The 18,562-nt window shown below is 30.8% G+C and overlaps 1 protein-coding gene across 3 annotated transcripts; it reads left to right on the top strand.

The window, feature by feature from the left end:
- The first annotated feature begins 1,848 nt into the window (after positions 1–1,848).
- Positions 1,849–18,128, top strand: LOC113867482 (FH protein interacting protein FIP2). Of its 3 annotated transcripts, none has more exons than XR_003505175.1 (12): positions 1,856–2,012; positions 2,105–2,214; positions 2,422–2,556; positions 3,350–3,508; positions 3,970–4,053; positions 4,513–4,559; positions 4,639–4,712; positions 6,847–6,905; positions 16,487–16,546; positions 16,929–17,009; positions 17,232–17,287; positions 17,654–18,064. XR_003505175.1 is itself a non-coding variant. In XM_027502843.1 (11 exons), exons 1-11 carry the CDS (start codon positions 1,967–1,969, stop codon positions 17,705–17,707), a joined length of 909 nt encoding a protein of 302 aa, XP_027358644.1. In that variant the 5' UTR covers positions 1,849–1,966; the 3' UTR covers positions 17,708–18,128. The 3 variants fall into 3 exon arrangements, 1 of the variants encoding a protein (XP_027358644.1); XR_003505174.1 differs by lacking the exon at positions 17,232–17,287 and having other exon boundaries at positions 1,889–2,012; positions 17,654–17,777; positions 17,828–18,064; XM_027502843.1 differs by lacking the exon at positions 17,232–17,287 and having other exon boundaries at positions 1,849–2,012; positions 17,654–18,128.
- The last annotated feature ends 434 nt before the right edge of the window (positions 18,129–18,562 follow it).

Raw genomic sequence — 18,562 nt, 5'->3', positions numbered from 1 at the left:
TCCTTCTTCTTTGACTCTTTATAAGTTGCTTTCACTACTTCTACAAAATCTTCACTCGGTTCCTTCAAGCCAATCTTGATGATCTCCACAAAATCTTGGAAATAAAAAAGAATCTTCATTTGAATACACCATCTAGCCCAATTCTTGCCATCAAGAATGGGTAGATTACCGGGCAAACCACCATTGTTGCTTGATCCTGCCATTGATGATGTCACAATTTCAATCACACTTACAAACCTTCTTCTGCAGCAGAAATCAAACCTGGCTCTTGATGCCAATTTGTTAGAGTCACAGACTATGAGCTATGGAGAGTTATTAGAGTCAGAGAAAAAGAATATGGAAAAAAATGAGATTTTGTTATACTTGATTCAACTGAAAAGAGGGTTATATACCTAAATGAAAATTCAGTTTAGTTAATTGGGAAACTAACTCTCCTTTTAAATTACATTTTAACAAAATTGCAAGTGCCCATTCATGTATATAAACTATGGCTCCTAAAGGAATAAAATCATCTAATTCATTCCTTTACAATTTCTCTACTTAAAACACATTAAGCTAGAAGACCACCTAGCTTACTAAATGGTTTATTGCTTATCACTCAGGGCCTTACTTCCAAGACTACTATTTGAGCTAACTAATATTATCATAACTACTTTTGTGCTAACCTTCAAAATCTAAGAACCTAAACCTCTCTCGTGGTTTAAGCTTTGATACCAAGATAATTATCAGTATAGAGAAAAGGAGAAAAATAAAGAAAAAATTAAATCTTTATTAATCTATTTTTTATTTATTTGTGTATTTTTACTCTAATTATTTAATTTTTAAAAGTTTTATTTTAATTTTTTAACTTTTAAAACAATTCAAATAAGTCTTCACTCTAATTGTTGTTGTCAGCGGAGTTTCGAGGATAGCGATTCACAACAACCAGGTTCAACTATAGTGATATTTGACTATGTGAATTTTAGTTGTTGAGGAAGCAACACGAGAAGGATAACAATCAAGAAAAAGAGGAAGGAATGCGAGAATGGATAAAGAAAAAGAAAAGAAATAGTAGGTGACCGAAGAAGAGGAAGGATACAAAATAATAATAATAAATTAATATTAAGAGAAATAACTTATTTAAATTATGTTTAAAAATTAAATAGTTAAATTAAAAATAAGTTAAAAAATTAAAGAAAAAAAAGTTAAAAAAATATAATTCTACATTTTTACATAAACCTAACTGATATGTCGTAAATTTATAATTTAACCTTTTAACACAAAATTTAATAAAATTACTAATAAAAAATAACAAAGTAAATTACAAAATATCAATACATATGAAACAATTTTTTAGTATTAATGCATATTAATTTCTAAATCAATTTATAATTAACATAACATTTAATTTTAATACATTATTAATATATTTTTATATTATTAATAATTAAAGTATATAATAAATATAAATTTTAAAATAATAATTAAAAAATCAATAATTCTCGTTAACATGATCATTCATGACTGAATAATAATATAAATTTACACTTCATTACAGTCCAGATAAATTCATTAATATTACATAATTTCTAATTAAACAACATGTAAGTATGATATTACATATAATTTAATTAAGATATATTTTATTATGTAATTTCACGTCAACACAAAAATTGACTTTAAAATGATAACTAATTTAAAAAATATTTTAATTAATTAATAATGTAAAATTTTTGTGTATACAAATAATTTATAATAATTTTTTTTGATTGGGACAACAAAAATGATATTGAATAATAAAAAAGAGAGGATAATATTGTAATTAAGTTTTGTCTCCGTATTAAAAAAGAGGACAAAACTTGATTTTGTAATTTCTACTCCTATTCCCTTCCATTCCATCGAATGATTGTACAGTGGCAACACCTGCTTCTGCCAGTGGTGCTTTGAGTCTCTTTCTCTTTCTCTGTGAGCCTCGCCACTCGCCACAATGAAGGAACAATCCGATTTATCTTCCTTCGTTCGCCTCAACATAGGTACATCATACATCTATCTCTCTTTTCCGCACCACTTTCTCTTTTAAAACGACGCCGTTTCCTCCTTATTTTCCTCGTTTGATCTTTCCCAGGAGGAAAGAAATTTAGCACCACCGTCGATACTCTCACTCAGCGCGAACCCGATTCAATGCTCGCAGCTATGTTCAGTGGCCGCCACACTCTTTGCCAAGATCCCGACAAGGCAATTTCGTATTATTATTATTATTAGACAAATGCATGCCCTAAGAACCCTCATTATAATATTATTAAAAAATGTTATTAATATATTATCAGATTTCTAATGTACCCAACGTGATTTTAATAAAACATTGGTTAACAAGACTCTTGTTATTGTTATACTATGATGATGATGATAATGAAATTTAATTATGCTTATTGATTTTTGCAGGGATATGTGTTTGTTGATAGGGATGGTAAACACTTCCGGCACATTCTGAATTGGTTAAGGGACGGTGTGGTGCCCACTCTCGAGGAATCTCAATACACAGAGCTGTTGAGGGAGGCTGAGTACTATCAGCTACTTGTAAGCACTGTTCTCATCTATTTGCAGTTTCTGACATCAATTTAAAAGTAAACCCGTGTTTGGAATTGGATATCTTTGTTTGGTTTGTTTCCTACTAGCAGTGCCATGATTGTTCCAGTCTTGTTTGCTGAGGCTAGAGTGTTGCTATAAAAACTCTAGTAGTAGTGGTTCACGAGTACTTGTGTCAATTTTGTTTTCTGTGATAAGGACGTGTTGCCTCTGTGATGATGCTGTGTACCACTGTTAGATCCTTAATGCAAGTTTGTCTAGTTTTTTTCCAATATCTTTTCAATTATGGGTAGGTTAACGAATGCATTTTATTTGATAGGTTTTGGACATGCATTCTCATCTTTCATTTTAGCTCTAAAGACACCGCAGTATCATCCCCCTTTTTCTTTTAATTCATTAGAATACTTATTTATAATCTTGCAAGTATTTGCCTATTAGTTTGATGACCCAGCAACTTTGTTTTCTTCATCTGTTATCCAGAACATAAGTTTATATACAAGGCTTACAATCCTTGTGGTTTTTTACATCAAGAACAGCCATCTGTGAAGGAAACTTTCCCCATCTTAACTCAAAACCATGTCTTTGCTGTATCATAAACAAATTAATGCATATTTCAACTTGCTATCCTTACTTACATAGTTATGTTTGCCATGATGTTAAATTTGAAGTTTATTATAAACCTTTTGCCTAGATTTGTTCTGATTACTTTACCAATGGGAAAATAAACTGAAACTTTCAACTGTTATTGAAATCCTAAAACCTATGATCACTTGCCAAACACCAGGGGCTTATAGAGGGAATCCATGCTGTCCTTGTTAATAAGAGGAAGGAAGATGACGAATTCCATTCGGAGTTGACACGTACAGATATCATCAAGTGTATACAATCTGAGAGAGTAAGATTTCGAGGGGTTAATCTTTCTGGCCTTGACCTCTCTAAACTGGTAATTTCTTGGACCAAAAATGTTCTTCAACAGTATATTAGTTTACTTGTAAAGAAGTCATGTGATTCTTGAATGAGTTTTGGAGGAACCTGTGTATTTTCATTTAGCCATCAAATTTATCTCTTGCCTGTTTTCTTGGCTTTCTCTTGTGTTCTGTAACTTCAGTTCTGTAAATAATAAAAAGTTATTTGACAGAAATTTTTTAATTCACTTCATATTTACTTTTAATATTAACAATTGGGACATCTGAAGAATGTTTGTGGAAAAGGATGACATGTTTGATGTTTTACCTTGGGTGGACAAAATTATTTCAACAACCGTTATCTGGGAATTAACATAATATATGATTGAAGTATAACTCATGCAATGTAAATTTTGAATGAAAATATATGCAGGATAATATGTCTGCTAAGATCATCCTCTGATGCAGTCTTAATCTCTTGATTATGTATGGTTTTCAGGATTTATCTTTTGTGGATTTCAGCTATGCTTGTCTTAAAAATGTGTTCTTTTCACGAGCAAACCTTCATTGTGCAAAGTTTCAAGTAAGTATGGCTCTGACTGGACTTAATACTTGGGATATTAATTTGGCAAGTTGATCAGGCCTATTTGTATAATGCAAGTTTGACCTGAATTCTGAAACACCTGAATCTTGGCTAAATTTAGTCAGGCTGTTCTTGGGTTCATGCATTCTATTGTCTGAGAACAATATAATCCAACTTTGTTGACCAGACCAAAAATATCCATCTTTAACTTGCACTATACATGATGTAAATGATTTATGGTACATCATTTACCAGAGACTTTTTTGTCAAAGACTTTGGTTTTTGACTGGGCTCAATAACATTGTATAATCCATGTAGCCAACCTCACCTATTAGGATAAGACTTGGTTGTTGTTGTTATGATCATGACATTTTTTCTTGATTACTTTTAAAACTTGTGACTCTACATGCTTATCTTATTTTAATTTTTAATTTATCCTGAACCTATTTAATTTAATAGGATGTTGATGCTGAGGCCTCCATCTTTCACAATGCAACTTTGCGTGAGTAAGTCACCAGGAAATTCTGCTATTCAATTGCATACACAATTTCAGGCCTCTAAATTATTTCCTCTTGCCTAGGGAAGATGTGAATTTACTAGGGCAAATCTTCGTGGTGCTTTATTGCCCGGTGCATGCCTTCAGAGTGCAAATCTGCAAGGTCTGTTAGTATTTTATGCTTATATGCTTTTTATCATGTATTATTGCCACATGTTTCCTTGTCATTTCTGCTATTAGCATTTAACCAAAACATTACCAATACACACAACAATAACCTAGCCTTATCTCAGTATGAGGGATTGGCTACTTTGATCAATCCATTGGACTATATCAAAACCCCAGAATTTCAGCAAAACTATATAAATCAACACTACTTAATGGTTTAGTGAAGTTTTCTTAGGTCCTTGTCTACCCCATTTAATCAATTCCATTTGATTCCCCTTTGCACTTGAGCTTCCATTGGGTTTCTCTTACCTTACCTAGCCATCTTAATCAAGTTTTCTATCATCCTCCTTTATTGGTAGTATGCCAACTTTCTCCCAGATATGTTTATTCATAATAAATTTTTTATATGTTTGTTTACTCACACTACAGCATTGTCCTCTGTTACACCTTTTATTTTGGCTTTTGTTTGCATTTATTTGACCAACATTGACTAATCACTATCATAGAACATCAGTAGTCCTATAGCTGTCTAGTAAACTTTTCCTTGAAGTTTTATGAGCACTTTGCTATCACAAATTCTGGTTGAAGCTTTTCTCTATTTCTTCCACCAAACTTAAATCCTATACGTGACATGCCCATAATTTTGTAAAATATATCCAAGATACCTAAACCATGCAATTTGTGGTATAATTTAATTCCCTATTTTTGCGTCTAAATATTGCTAAGTTGCTAACTATCATCTTACTGAACTAGCATTCTTTATACTCCATCATAACCCCACCAAAATCCCTTTGATTTCAAATTTCAAGTAGTCCACAGCTCAGCTCAAGTTTAGAATTTATTCCTTAACTCATCAATTCATAAGATATCATGCATAGAAAGCATGCATTATGGCAATAACTCTTCGATATGCCTTTACAAGTGTTTGATGCAGATTTTTGAGCTTCTCTTTTCCTTAAGAGGAGGAGTTGGGCCAAACATTTTTTTACAAAGAGCTCAAAAACGTAAAAGGAGCCTTTTTTCAATGAAGAAAATGCAAACCAAAAAAGGATAAGTTAGAAGCTAATAGGAGGAGTTTCTCCTTCTCTAAGCTAAGCTTATTTTTACACATTTTAATATTGTTCCAAATTTACCCCCATCTATTTGTTAACAATAACCTAGTTGTTCTCACCAAGCCACGACACTAAACCGCCACGCTATAGGGTTGCCATAGCGGGACTGTGCCACTTTGCTGTGATAGTGGCTGCTATTGATAACTATGTGGTTGATGTCTAAATTATTTGGACAGCTGGACACTATATACACACACACACACACACACACACAGAGAGAAAGACTGCTATTGTGGAGCAGAGCAGTAGGGTGCTACTATTCCATCGTCATTGCATTTCAGTGTAGCAGCCGTCGCACCGCGAATCGTGGCAAAAAGTGGAGCAAATTGTAACCATCACGGCCACTATTTCATCCTAAGGGCAAAAGGGCAAGTTTGCCTTCCTTTCTGAAAGATGGAATGCTTTTTAAGGGGGTCAATCTTGTGATCCCCTCCCCCCCTTTTTATATTTCTAATACTTGGAATGCTTCTCTATCTTCACAAGTCAAGATCGAACCGACCTCCATCTTTGTTCTCCATCTCTAGTGTCATTTTTCAGTACAAGTCACCATTTCTGACCAAGTTCCAGTCATTTTTTTCATTTCCGGCAAAACCCAACTTATTTCTAATGTGAGCGATGACATTTTCCGATTGTCTTCATTATCTCCGGTGTAACTTAAGCTATTTTCAACGAGATGCAGACTTTTTCCGATGATAGTGAGACATTTTTTTATGCGACTGTTTGCATTTGAGCTTTTTTTGGTGATTGAACACTCTTTGATCTATTTTTCTTCTCTGTTTTGATTGTCTTCAGACTAGTGGTCATCCCGCAATAGTGTTTTTGGGATCAGCCACTCCGTGCTACTATTCAGGATTGATGACTAGAGTATCAATACTTGTGTGTGTTTAGGGTTTGTAATATATTCATGTTATTTTCTTGGTTACACTGAAATGTATTGAATGCCACACGTGTTTCTTGTTTACATTGAAATGTATACTTGGAAATGAGGTTAATTTGTTTAAACCTGCTATTTTGCAGATGCTTGTTTAGTAGATTGTAGCTTCTGTGGAGCAGACCTGCGTTCAGCACATCTGCAGGTTCACCAAACCTGAATGTTTTTAAACTTGTCTAATTAATTATTCGAATTTGTTAATATCTTTCATTTTGTTCTTTCTGTTTTCTAAAAGCTTTTGTTTTGTGCTAGTTGTAACACCCACTAGTATGCTATTTATTAATTTATTTTCTATCCTTAATAAATATTTTTAGTCAAATTTATAATCCACTAATTCATATAGAATAATTTTTTGCCATTTATAATATCGATATTAAATAAATATCTTTGGTAAAATGTTTAGGCACTCATTATGAGACTCCCAGTTTTACTCGATTTATTTATTTGTTTTATAATTAATTTATGTTATTTTGTTAACATTCTAAATAAATAATCACAACTATAATAAAACTAGTAGTCACATTTTTGTAACTGCAAATTCTTTCCACACCACAATTACGCATTTGTATACATTCCTAGCATCACAACGTCAAAATTTTGCAAGATTGATTATAGGACTAAACACATTCAATCCTATTATTTTAAAACAACTATCTATAGAGGGGCCTTTTTCAACACCTCCTAAATTTCACCCACATATTGTAAGGTGAAATACAGAGGGAATGAAAATTCAACAATATAGTGACCCAGTATGTCATGAACCTAACAAAAGAGATAATTTGGGCTGTACCACTGTATAACTACTCTCCTGCAGCAAACTAAAAAAATATGCAGTAGGTGAAAGCTGATGTCGGATGACCCAGTGTATCATTATAGTCCATCTAAAAATTTTTATATTGAAATAAAAATCAAAATAGAACAAAATGTGAGCATACTTATAAATTAATTTAATAATGAAACAAAACATTAAAATAAAGAATCTTAAACAACAATACAATAAAACAGTTACCATTTTCATCATTCATAATATGCAATATTTGAGTGCAATTTCATTTATCATAGTTTGATTGATTTACATTATGATGGTGGACTAATTTGTCCAAGACCTTGCGTCTTATCCCACATTATATTTACGTCAATGTGTAGTCTGTTTTGTCTAAACCAATTTCAATGGATCTATTATGCTCAAAGAAACTCTTTTTCTATGAAGTACTTGCTTTACTTCTTAATGATTGATTTGATTGGGAGTTCCATGCCTATAATCTAGGCAATGCCATGTTGTACATCCAAGTTCCATGTTCATTATGTACATTTTCAGTGTATGGTCATTTCTAGTGATAAACACTCTAAACAATCTTGATAAATTTACATGTCTTTTAAGATAGTTCTGCAATTCCCTGTCAATGACACAAGGTAATTAATTTAGTTTTTATCATCAATGTGAACTACCCTGATTGGCTCGTAAGTAAATTTATGTGAAGTAACACTAGCACATTAGTAAATTTTCACAATTTCCATTGCTAGTGCACAGTCTGGCAAGTGTAAATCTATTGTTGATTTTGTGAAATATTTTGACTTTTGAGTAATGTTGGGTACAGGTGATGAAAATTGATAAAAATTTAATTATGTGTTATTTCATAATTTTATTTTCTTTGAATCATTTGCATCCTTCAATCACCAAATCAATTTTGTATGTTATAAACTTAATTGATGAGTTTCACTAATTTTTACTTTATTAAAATTTCATTATACTTTATTTTTTAAAAAACTTTATATACTTAGTTTCTTTTGCAATTTTAACTAGATTTCACCTATTTAATGTTCTATAATTAATTTTATTTAAATATTAACAATTTTATACTATTTTTATTATTTCATTTATTTGCAAATCAATTTCTAAATGTTTTCATAAATTGCTAGTTCATATTTTTATTAATTGCACAAAGGTCCTTCATACTTTGTTTCATTTAATTTAAAAAAAAAAAAAAATCTTTCCTTTACCATATAAGTTCACATTCAAAACAACCTTTAGATAGTCCAATTTTGCAAATTTTTACAGTGTCAACTTAACTTAAAATTTGGGGTTATATTAGTTGAGCAAGTCTTTTCTTTATTCTTTTTGAAGTTCTATTACTTTTAACTTAATTTGTTTCTTTTTATTAAGTCAATCATATTTAGTTATCTATCTTCTAGACTAAAATTACCTATTTACACTACTACTACAGTAAAAAAACTATTGAACTTATTTTTTTCATTTATTCTAGCCTATTATTGATCAACATCAATTATTATCTATTAACATGCATATTTATCCTTACTATCAATTATCTGTCTCTAAAATACATTATGAATATATTTTCACGACTTTGTAATTAATTTGGATGGTATTTTATTAAGTCAATAGAAATAATTTACTAGGTCAATAAAGCAATATACTTTCAGTCAAAATTCAATCTTTGAATTTTTTATTTATGTTCTTAAGTGATTTTTTAATTGAATTTTCAACATAAATCTTTAACTCTTATGGAGACACACATCCCTAGCTTCTAGTCTCATGGAATAATAAATTTGTCTTCATTCAAGTATATACAAGTAAAAATATATTTACTAAGTAAATCATGTTGGATAAAGAATCCTTGATTTCTAAAATCCTTTTCCTACTAACTTTTGGTTATTTTTCCAATGGTGTATTTCTATTGAACTATAAGCTAAATTTGTTAACTTTTTATTTATTTATAATTATTGCTTTATACTATTCAAATTTTCATGTTCAACCTTTCTCATCAATAGCCAAGTCACCTTGTACTTAATTTATCCAAGTCAAATCATTGTCTATTTTTGAAAGAATCAACATCATCACTTATTTATTCTAACATATTCATAAGAAAATTCAGTTTTGTTCATACCTTCCATGGTTCACACGGATCTTATCATCTTTTACATGTTTTTATTCATTTAAAATTTAATAATGATGTCTAGTATTGACAAAGAATGAAGACAATTTAAAACAAGAATATGAAATAAACACAATTTATAGCAAGACAAAGTCAATTATGATTCAATATTAATCTTCAAACCAACTATCATATCAAGCACAAAGTAAGTCCCCAAGATAAATAAGAGTTTAAAAACTCTTCAAATATAATGTACGGAGTGTCTTACAAACATAGATTCTTATATTTTATTTAGTTGCTTAAGTTATAATTTTTTTACCATTTCTTACCCTATTTGGATAGGAATTGGTCTCGTTGATAATTAATTTGGATCTTCCTCCTCATGTGGCTTCTCCTTGTTGGAGTTTTCTACTTTTATGTGATAATAATAATGATATGAGGTCTTTGTTTTAGAAGGAAAGTTTAAAGAGAATGTTAGTTGAGTAGTGTGTGGATGTATGAACCTCAGAGTTTCCAAAGGAAAGTGTTTAGAGATTGGTTTGAAAATGAGATCCTTGTCATGCCCATTTATAGAAAACTTCTTCAAAGATATGGTATGCTTAGCTTCACACCAACCTCAGCTTATGGATTCCAAATTTTTATTCAACCCTACTAATGATAGGTTAAGTTTATCCTATAAGGTCACATCCTTCCTTTTCTAACTCTCTCTCATCTATTCTCTTTTTGTCTTGTATTACTACATAATAAATGACTTCATGAAACATTTCCTGCTAGCATTACATTAGTTCCTGACCCTTATTTAGGTACAATTTATTCATGTCATTCCCCATCCTTTCTCTCTAAAGTCTTATCCCCTATAAACCAATTTAATGTTTTAGTCAAGTTACATTAAATGCTTACTTATGGACTACTTCTCTTGCTTCTATTCTAATTTTGGATGACTTTTTAAAGTTATATTTATCAACTCTTTTCACACGTTTCTTATCTCCTTTTTTCCTACTTTTCAAATATTTGAATTGTCCTAGAGATTACACGTGTCTCCTACCCTTTCACGTTTCCTTGCTTTCTTCTTTGAATTAATTTTTAAATTTCGTTTTTTGCTTAGTCTACATCACCTTATCCTTTCCATAAATATCTCATCCTTTTTTACTTGTTCTTGATTTATCCTAACCATATTATTGCACAAGGTTGTAGTTTCATTTTCATCTAGTCATTCATTCTAGCTTTAGCTATATGTCCTAATTGTTCTAGGTCCTTTTTCATAGACTAATAATTCATTCCTAAATTTTAGTTATATGTCCTAATTGCTGTACAAGTTTACTCTTTTTGTTGAATTCTATACTAATTTTAAATAACTAATCTTCTAAAATTTATTTGATATCAAAATTATAAATGATTAAAGAAATTGTTCTATATGAATTGGTAAATTAAAAATTTTGTTAAAAGTATTTTTTTTAAGGATAATACTAAACAAATAAACAGTTTACTTGTGGTGTTACAAGTTACCATATAAAATTTAATTCTAGAAGGTAGATTAATAGTTTATAATTAGTATAGAATTTAGTAAAAAAAATGAAGTTCTAGAATAAGAATGACATGAGTACATGTAACTCGAAAATTATAAATGAATTGTTAGTTGATAAAAAAGGAACTAGAACTTTAGGAAAGGAAGGAGACATATAACTAGAGGAAACAAGACTAATATAGTTAGGATAAGTCAAAAAGAGGATAAGATATTTCAGAGAAAGGCTAAGGTGATGGAGGCTAAGCAATAAAGGAAACTTGAAGAATAATTCAAAGATGGAATAAGAAGAAAGCAAGGAGGGGTGAAAGTTAAAGACACACATAAGAGTTAGTAATAAATGCAAATTTAAAAAGTCACTCAAAGTTGAAGTGGGAGCATAAGAAGTAATCTATAAACAAAATAAAAAAACATTTAATGTAACTTACTTTGAGTTTTATGAGTAGATAAGAATTTTAGGACAGGATATGAAACAACTTGACTAAAATTGTTACTAAGTAAAGGAGGGAGAACTTATGTAATAAGGAATGTTTCATGAACACATTAATAAGGTAGTATTATAAGACAAAAGACAATAAATGAATGGAATAAGGACGTAGAAAAAGAATATGATTATATAGGGATAGCCTACCATATCATTAGTTTGATTGAATAAAGATTTGAAGTCTAGAAGATGCAATTTGCGTCAAGTTAAGCATATCATTCTGCCAAGAAGTTTCCTATAAATAGGCACATCAAACACCTCATTGTCAAACTACTTTTCTCTTGTCTTCCTTGTGGTCCACACATCCACGCACCCACCAAACCAACATTCTCTTTAAACTTTCTTTCTAAAAGTAAGACACTACATCACCATCATCATACAAAAATAAAAAATGCCAATCATCAAGGAGTCATGTGAGGAGGATCCAAACAAGCTTTCCTTAAGACCTATCTCTATCCCAATAATTGTTAAATTTTAGGTATATTAAAACTTGTAAGGAGATGATAAGATTTGTACAAACTATGGAAGGAATGAATAAAGTTGAATTTTCTTATAAATATGGTAGCATAAATAAGTTGTGTTGTTGATTGTTTAAAAAGTAGACAAAGACAACTTAGATAAACTAAGTACAAGGTGACTTAACTATTAATAAGAAAAGTTAAAAATTTGAATACTATATTATAAGCATAGTTGTTAATAGCACGCTATAGTGGCGCTATCATGTTGTCAAGGTGCAGCTGTCGGCCACCACTGTTGCCATGTTGTGGGGGTTGCGGGTAGCGGCCATACGTGGGAGCAGTAAAATAACCCTATTCTGTTTTACTAAATGATGCATTTTCATTTAACTCTATTTTTCTAAACTGTGTTTTGATTATTTTAAGGGTAGAAAGGTCATTTACTACCCTTTATTAAACATATATATCTAATTAACTTCATCTTCTCCGTACACTCTTTTCTGCAAGTTGGGTTAAGACAAAGCAGTTTCTCACTTTCTTCCCTCCTCACCAAGTCACCCGTTTGATTTCGCCAGCCAAATCAGCTTTTCTGGCATCTCCTCTCTAGTATCTCCTTTTTAGCGTCTATGTTCACCAGAAAAATCAGTTTTTCCAGCATCTTCCCTATTTGCTTTTCTTTGCTGTTCAAGCTTTGATTTTCTGTTCATAGTTTGCTTTTTTATTTGCACTCTCTTTTGCTATTCATGATTTCATGCCCTATTTTGCTAACAGAAATAAAGCTCTGTTTTTTTTAGTCATCTTCTGTTTTTTTGTTCAGGATTTTTGTGTACATAACGTATATAACATGCATATTATAAATTTTTAAATAGTAATTATCCTGCTACACAAATTTTTAACCCTATTTTCTTAAACTGTGCGTTTTAATTAATTTTGAAGGTAGAAAGGTCATTTACTATTATTTATAAAGCCTATATATCTAATCAACTTCATCTTCTTCGTACGCTCCTCTCTGCAAGTTGGGTTGAGACAAAATAATTTCTCACTTTCTTCCCTCCTCACCCATTTGATTTTGCCGGCCAAATAAGTCTTTTCTGTGTCTCCTTTCTGCATCTCTGTTCACCAAAAAAATCAATTTTTCCAGCATCATTTCTATTTTTCTGTTCACTAATCACTCTTGTTTCAAGTTCCCTTTTTTTTTTCGTCCTTTGCTATTCAAGCTCTGATTTTCTGATCATATTCTACTTTTTTTATCTGCACTCATTTATTGTTCATGATTTCATGAACTATTTTGCTGAAGGAGATAAAACTCTGTATTTTCTAGTTATCTTTTATTTCTCTATTCAGGATTTTTGTTTACATAACATATATAACATGCATATTATAAATTTTTAAATAATGATTGAACATATTTGCTAAACTCTTCTTATGAACAAGAGGACTAACTCTTGAATAGAAAATAAGATTGATTAAACTCTTAAAAATAAGAGTGATTGAATTATGTGAAATTGTTTGATGAAACTCTTGACAATTAAGAGTGATTGGATTGTGTGAAATTAATTGATGGAACTCTTCAAATTTAGACTGGTTTATTTTGGGAATTGGTTTAAATGACATTAGGTATAGGTGATTAAAATTGATGGCGTTGGTTTGAATTAATCCTAAGGGAAGTGCATAGTCTGACAAGAAAACAAGACTAGTTACCTTGTGTCAATCATAGTTGTTAATCTCATATAGCGGCTGACTTCTAAAACACTATAGCAGAATAGCGTGTAGCGGGATGACTGCTATTTAAAAATTTGTAATATGCATATTATATATATTATGTACACAAAAATCCTGAATAGAGAAATAAAAGATGACTAGAAAATACAGAGTTTTATCTCCTTCAGCAAAATAGTTCATGAAATCATGAACAATAAAGAAAAGTGCAGATAAAAAAAGTAGAGTATGATCAGAAAATCAGATCTTGAATAGCAAAGGACAAAAAAAAAAGGAGCTTGAAACAAGAGTGATTAGTGAACAGAAAAATAGAGAAGATGCTGAAAAATTTGATTTTTTTGGTAAATAGAGACGCAGAAAGGAGACGCAGAAAATGCTTATTTGGCCGGCAAAATCAAATGGGTGAGGAGGGAAGAAAGTGAGAAATTGTTTTGCCTCAACCTGACTTGCAGAGAGGAGTATATGAAGAAGATGAAGTTGATTAGATATATAGGTTTTATAAATAGTAGTAAATAACCTTTCTACCTTCAAAATTAATTAAAATGCACAGTTTAAGAAAATAGGGTTAAATGAAAAACCCATCGTTTAATAAAACCGAATAGAGTTATTTTACTTTCCCTCCCTAATTGCGTGATAGGCACGCAAACTGCTCCCATGTATGAATCTGCTCCCGACTGACACATAAATTTACCAAGATTGATCGAAGTGTACTATTAAAAGTGACCATACATTGAAACTCTGCATAATTTCAAATTTGATGTACCGTGTAGCTCTACCTAGATTACAGGAATGGAATTCCCTATTAAAACCTTGAAGAAATGAAAACAAGCAATTCATAGAAGAAAAGTTTGTTGAGCATAATGAATCTATTGAAATTGCATTGCACATGATTTGAAGGTGACAAACTACAAATTGATGAGACCAAATATGGTATGAGACACTAGGTCTTGAGCAAATCTTCAATCTATTATCATGGCATAAATAAATGAGCTTGTGATAAATGAAATTGCATTCAATGATGAAATTTTAACTGTTATGTTATATTGTTATTTAGGATTCTTTATTTTAATGTTTAGATTTTATTATATAACTAATTTATAATTATAGTTTCCTTTTCCTTGCTCTATGAAGGTTATTATTCTGATAAAAACAGTTTAGATTGAATAGAATGATAGACTAGAACTTCCGTGACCACCTTTTTACCTACTGCATTATTTTTTAAATTGTTGTAGTAGAATAGTTGTACAACCATACGGCTCAATAGTTACATTTATGGGTTTTACTAGATTCTAAGTTATAGATTTAGTATACTCAGTTTAATGCTCCTGTATCAGTCATTATATAGTTGAATTTTAAATAATGGCACTGAGTGAGTTTAGTTCTATGATCTGTTCTGTTAAAAAAATTTACCGAATGATGCTAGGAATGTATAAAGTTGTATAATTATGGCTTGATAAGAGTTTTGAGTTACTATAATGCAGCTTCTGGTTTTATTATAACTGTGGTTATTTATTTAATTTGGAGTGTTACCGTAAATTAATTATAAAAATAAATCAATAAATAAAATAGAATAGTAAAACTGGGTATCTCACCCAAATACGTTACTTATCTGTTAGGTTCATTAGAATATATAACCTTTTCTTTTTTATAATAAACATATTCCTGTATATGCTTTCTTCTGTCATTTTCTCTATAAGAGAACAAGTGCAATAGCCTCAATATTGTCTTTCGAACTTAAGCCCTTTTAAAATCTAGAAATAACAAAATAAAAGTCACTTAAATTTCTATTTTGCTGTTTTTCCCATTTAACCTTACCAATATTATCCAAATCAAACAGTATTTATAAGAGAAGGCGGGACTACTATTTTTTTTAAAGAAAATAACTTCTATTATTATGAAGTCATGTAAGTTTAATTTGAGTTTTGACAATTTTTCTTCCCGCTTAAGGCATATTTACCACCTTAAGTTCCAATTTCAATCCATTTTGTGTAATTGTGCGACTTTTTTGTCATCTCTAACACCTGAAAAATTAAGTTTCAAATGGAATTGCATGTGAAGCTGAACCCTGTATAATTTTATTAGTTTGAACTTAGAAATTAATTGTTATCCTGATGAAGGTGATTGTTAAAGATTTGAACTAATAAAATTAGATCAATAATAAGAGATGTATATCATTAATTTTTTGAGAAATGCATCATATTTGCAGAAATTATGGAATTGAATCAATCTTGGACTTTATTAATATTTTCAAGTATGTATGAAAGCCAAAAAGTATAAATGATTAACATACCAACATAGAATTTTGTAGTAGTGCTTTATAATCATGTATATGCTGTTGTGTGATAGTTATTTTAAGTTAGACAAAGCAGCTTTATGACTGTTGACCTTCTAAATCAATAAAATTTGGTTATAAATCAATCAAGTGGTGGATTGACCTTCTTAATTATGGTGAAAATTGTTGGGTATATCTACTCTTTTTAATTGTTAACTGTAGTGGCAAATGAGAGTTTTCTTAATAAATATTTTACTCGATGGATAATTTTGCTTTCAAGAGATGGGTTGTAGGCTTGTAGCTTCTTACAAGCAGCTTTAGCGTTGTGTCTTATTGAATGTCTATGATGATTAGATAATTAGTGTCTTTTAGCTTCACAGAATGCAGATCTTACCAATGCCAATCTAGAGGGGGCTGTCCTAGAAGGAGCGAATTTGAAGGTAAAATACTCTGAACCTTTATGGGTGCACATAATAGAGTTGCTGATGGTTTGCAGAAAAAAGGGTTTCAGATGATTTCTACATTATTTTCTCATAAAAAGAGAATATCGCTATACACAATTTGTACATACTCCTCCCCATGACTCCTCACGGATGTCTAACTATGCAAATATTAGATACCATGAAATTGTATGTACAAAGGGAAGTTGTTGTAATTTGAAAGCACAGGGAGGTTTTATGTTATGTCAAAATTTAAAATAATTTAGGATAATTTCAAAATTAATTGATTTTGAATTCATTTTTCTTTGATCAAAGAACATGGCTGTATGAAATGTTATCCTATTTTAGGCTTCTCGTTTGAAAACAATTCCCTATTTCTCAGGGTGCAAAACTGAACAATGCCAACTTGAGGAGTGCGAACCTTCAACGAGCTTATCTACGTCATGTCAATCTTCGAGATACAGTATGTTAATTAGCTGCATTTTTGTAGCTCTTTTAAATGTCTTTGTTGTGCTGCATTTGATTGTTCTGTTCTTGCCAATAATTAGTGGGTGCCTGGGTAGTTTAAAATAATTGATTTTAAAAATGTAATTGGAACTGAACTGAACTCAAGAACTTCAGTTCAAGCTGGCTGAAGCTTTGTTATTGAAGTGTGTTCCACAGACTAACCATTCTTCTTGATCAGTAGATACATATACCAGATTGTAAGCAAAACAGGGAAGTCTGTCAGTATTGTACCAGGTACAAATAAACTAAATCACGTAGCATGGTCTAATATAATTTGTTGATTCCTACAGAAAACTACTAATTGGAGCAAGCACAACATAAAGTTTAGACAATCGAATGAGAAATTAAATGAATACCTTGTAGGATCAGATTTGAATTTTTCAAATTTCGTTTGATTTGTCACCATTTATGGTTTTAAATATGAGGTTTTGATAAGAGAACAAACACATCTTAGGATTTTGTAGTCCTCCAGTGCATTTATATGACTCGAATGAACTGAAGCAACACGAGGAAATAGTGGGTGGATAAAGAAATTGCCAGTGTACTTTTCAGTTCAGAGTATGACAAGCTAACATGTTTTCGTCCTTTTTTTTTAATCAGCATTTGGAAGGTGCAAGGCTTGATGGTGCCAATTTGCTTGGAGCAATCAGATAATATTTGAGCTGAAGATGATAAATTTGAGATATGGTCAAGAGTGTCAATATATGATATGTGACTTGTGAAGTTGAAAGTTATCTTTTGTTTCAAGGGTAATTAATAGTGGTGCGCATGAAGTTGCACAACTGGGCATTTGATTTTGTAATTGTGCCTGCTGATGATCCTTCTCCAACATGCTGATATTGTTTGGGGGAAGCCGTTTAAGCTGTTCTTGTTCATATATTTTGCATTGATTGTGTGGTTTGTTATTTCTAATGTGTCTAGTGAATGAAAATTTGAATATTACTATTTATAATACGTGAAACATCTTGTCTATAGAGCAAGGTTGAAAAAACTCGAAATTATGATGTGATTGCATGGTCACACTTGTGTAATAAGTTATCTTTTTGGTAATTTTGTGGTATTTGTAAATATTTTTATATAGGACGGGTGCGGAATGATTTCTCTTGTATTGTTCAACGGGTAAAATCAGATGAAGGTGCCAATAACTTACTATTATCCTGTGTGTAAAGAGAATTATTTGATACTGGTTCGTCGATTCAAGAATTGGAATGAACTAAAAAGAAAAAGAATGGATGAACCGACGTGAAAACTAGTTTTAGTCAAGGTTTGGAAACTACGTATAAGGTTATTTTGATCTAACCCCTCTTCACCTAGAATATTTCAGGAGTGATTATTTATAAAAGATTATTAATTTAACTTGTTTCAATGGTTGGAACTGTAACCATTCTTTGACTTCAAAAAAATTTTCTAGTCAATTAAGACTTTTTTTGTAAAATTATACATATTTTATTTTACAACTAAATTTGATCATTTTGAAATAAAGTAATTTCTATGTCAATGAATAAATGA

Source organism: Abrus precatorius, unplaced genomic scaffold (assembly GCF_003935025.1).
Source record: "Abrus precatorius isolate BTA unplaced genomic scaffold, Abrus_2018 Scaffold5, whole genome shotgun sequence".
NCBI lineage: Eukaryota > Viridiplantae > Streptophyta > Magnoliopsida > Fabales > Fabaceae > Abrus > Abrus precatorius.
This window is presented reverse-complemented; position numbering and strand designations above follow the sequence as displayed.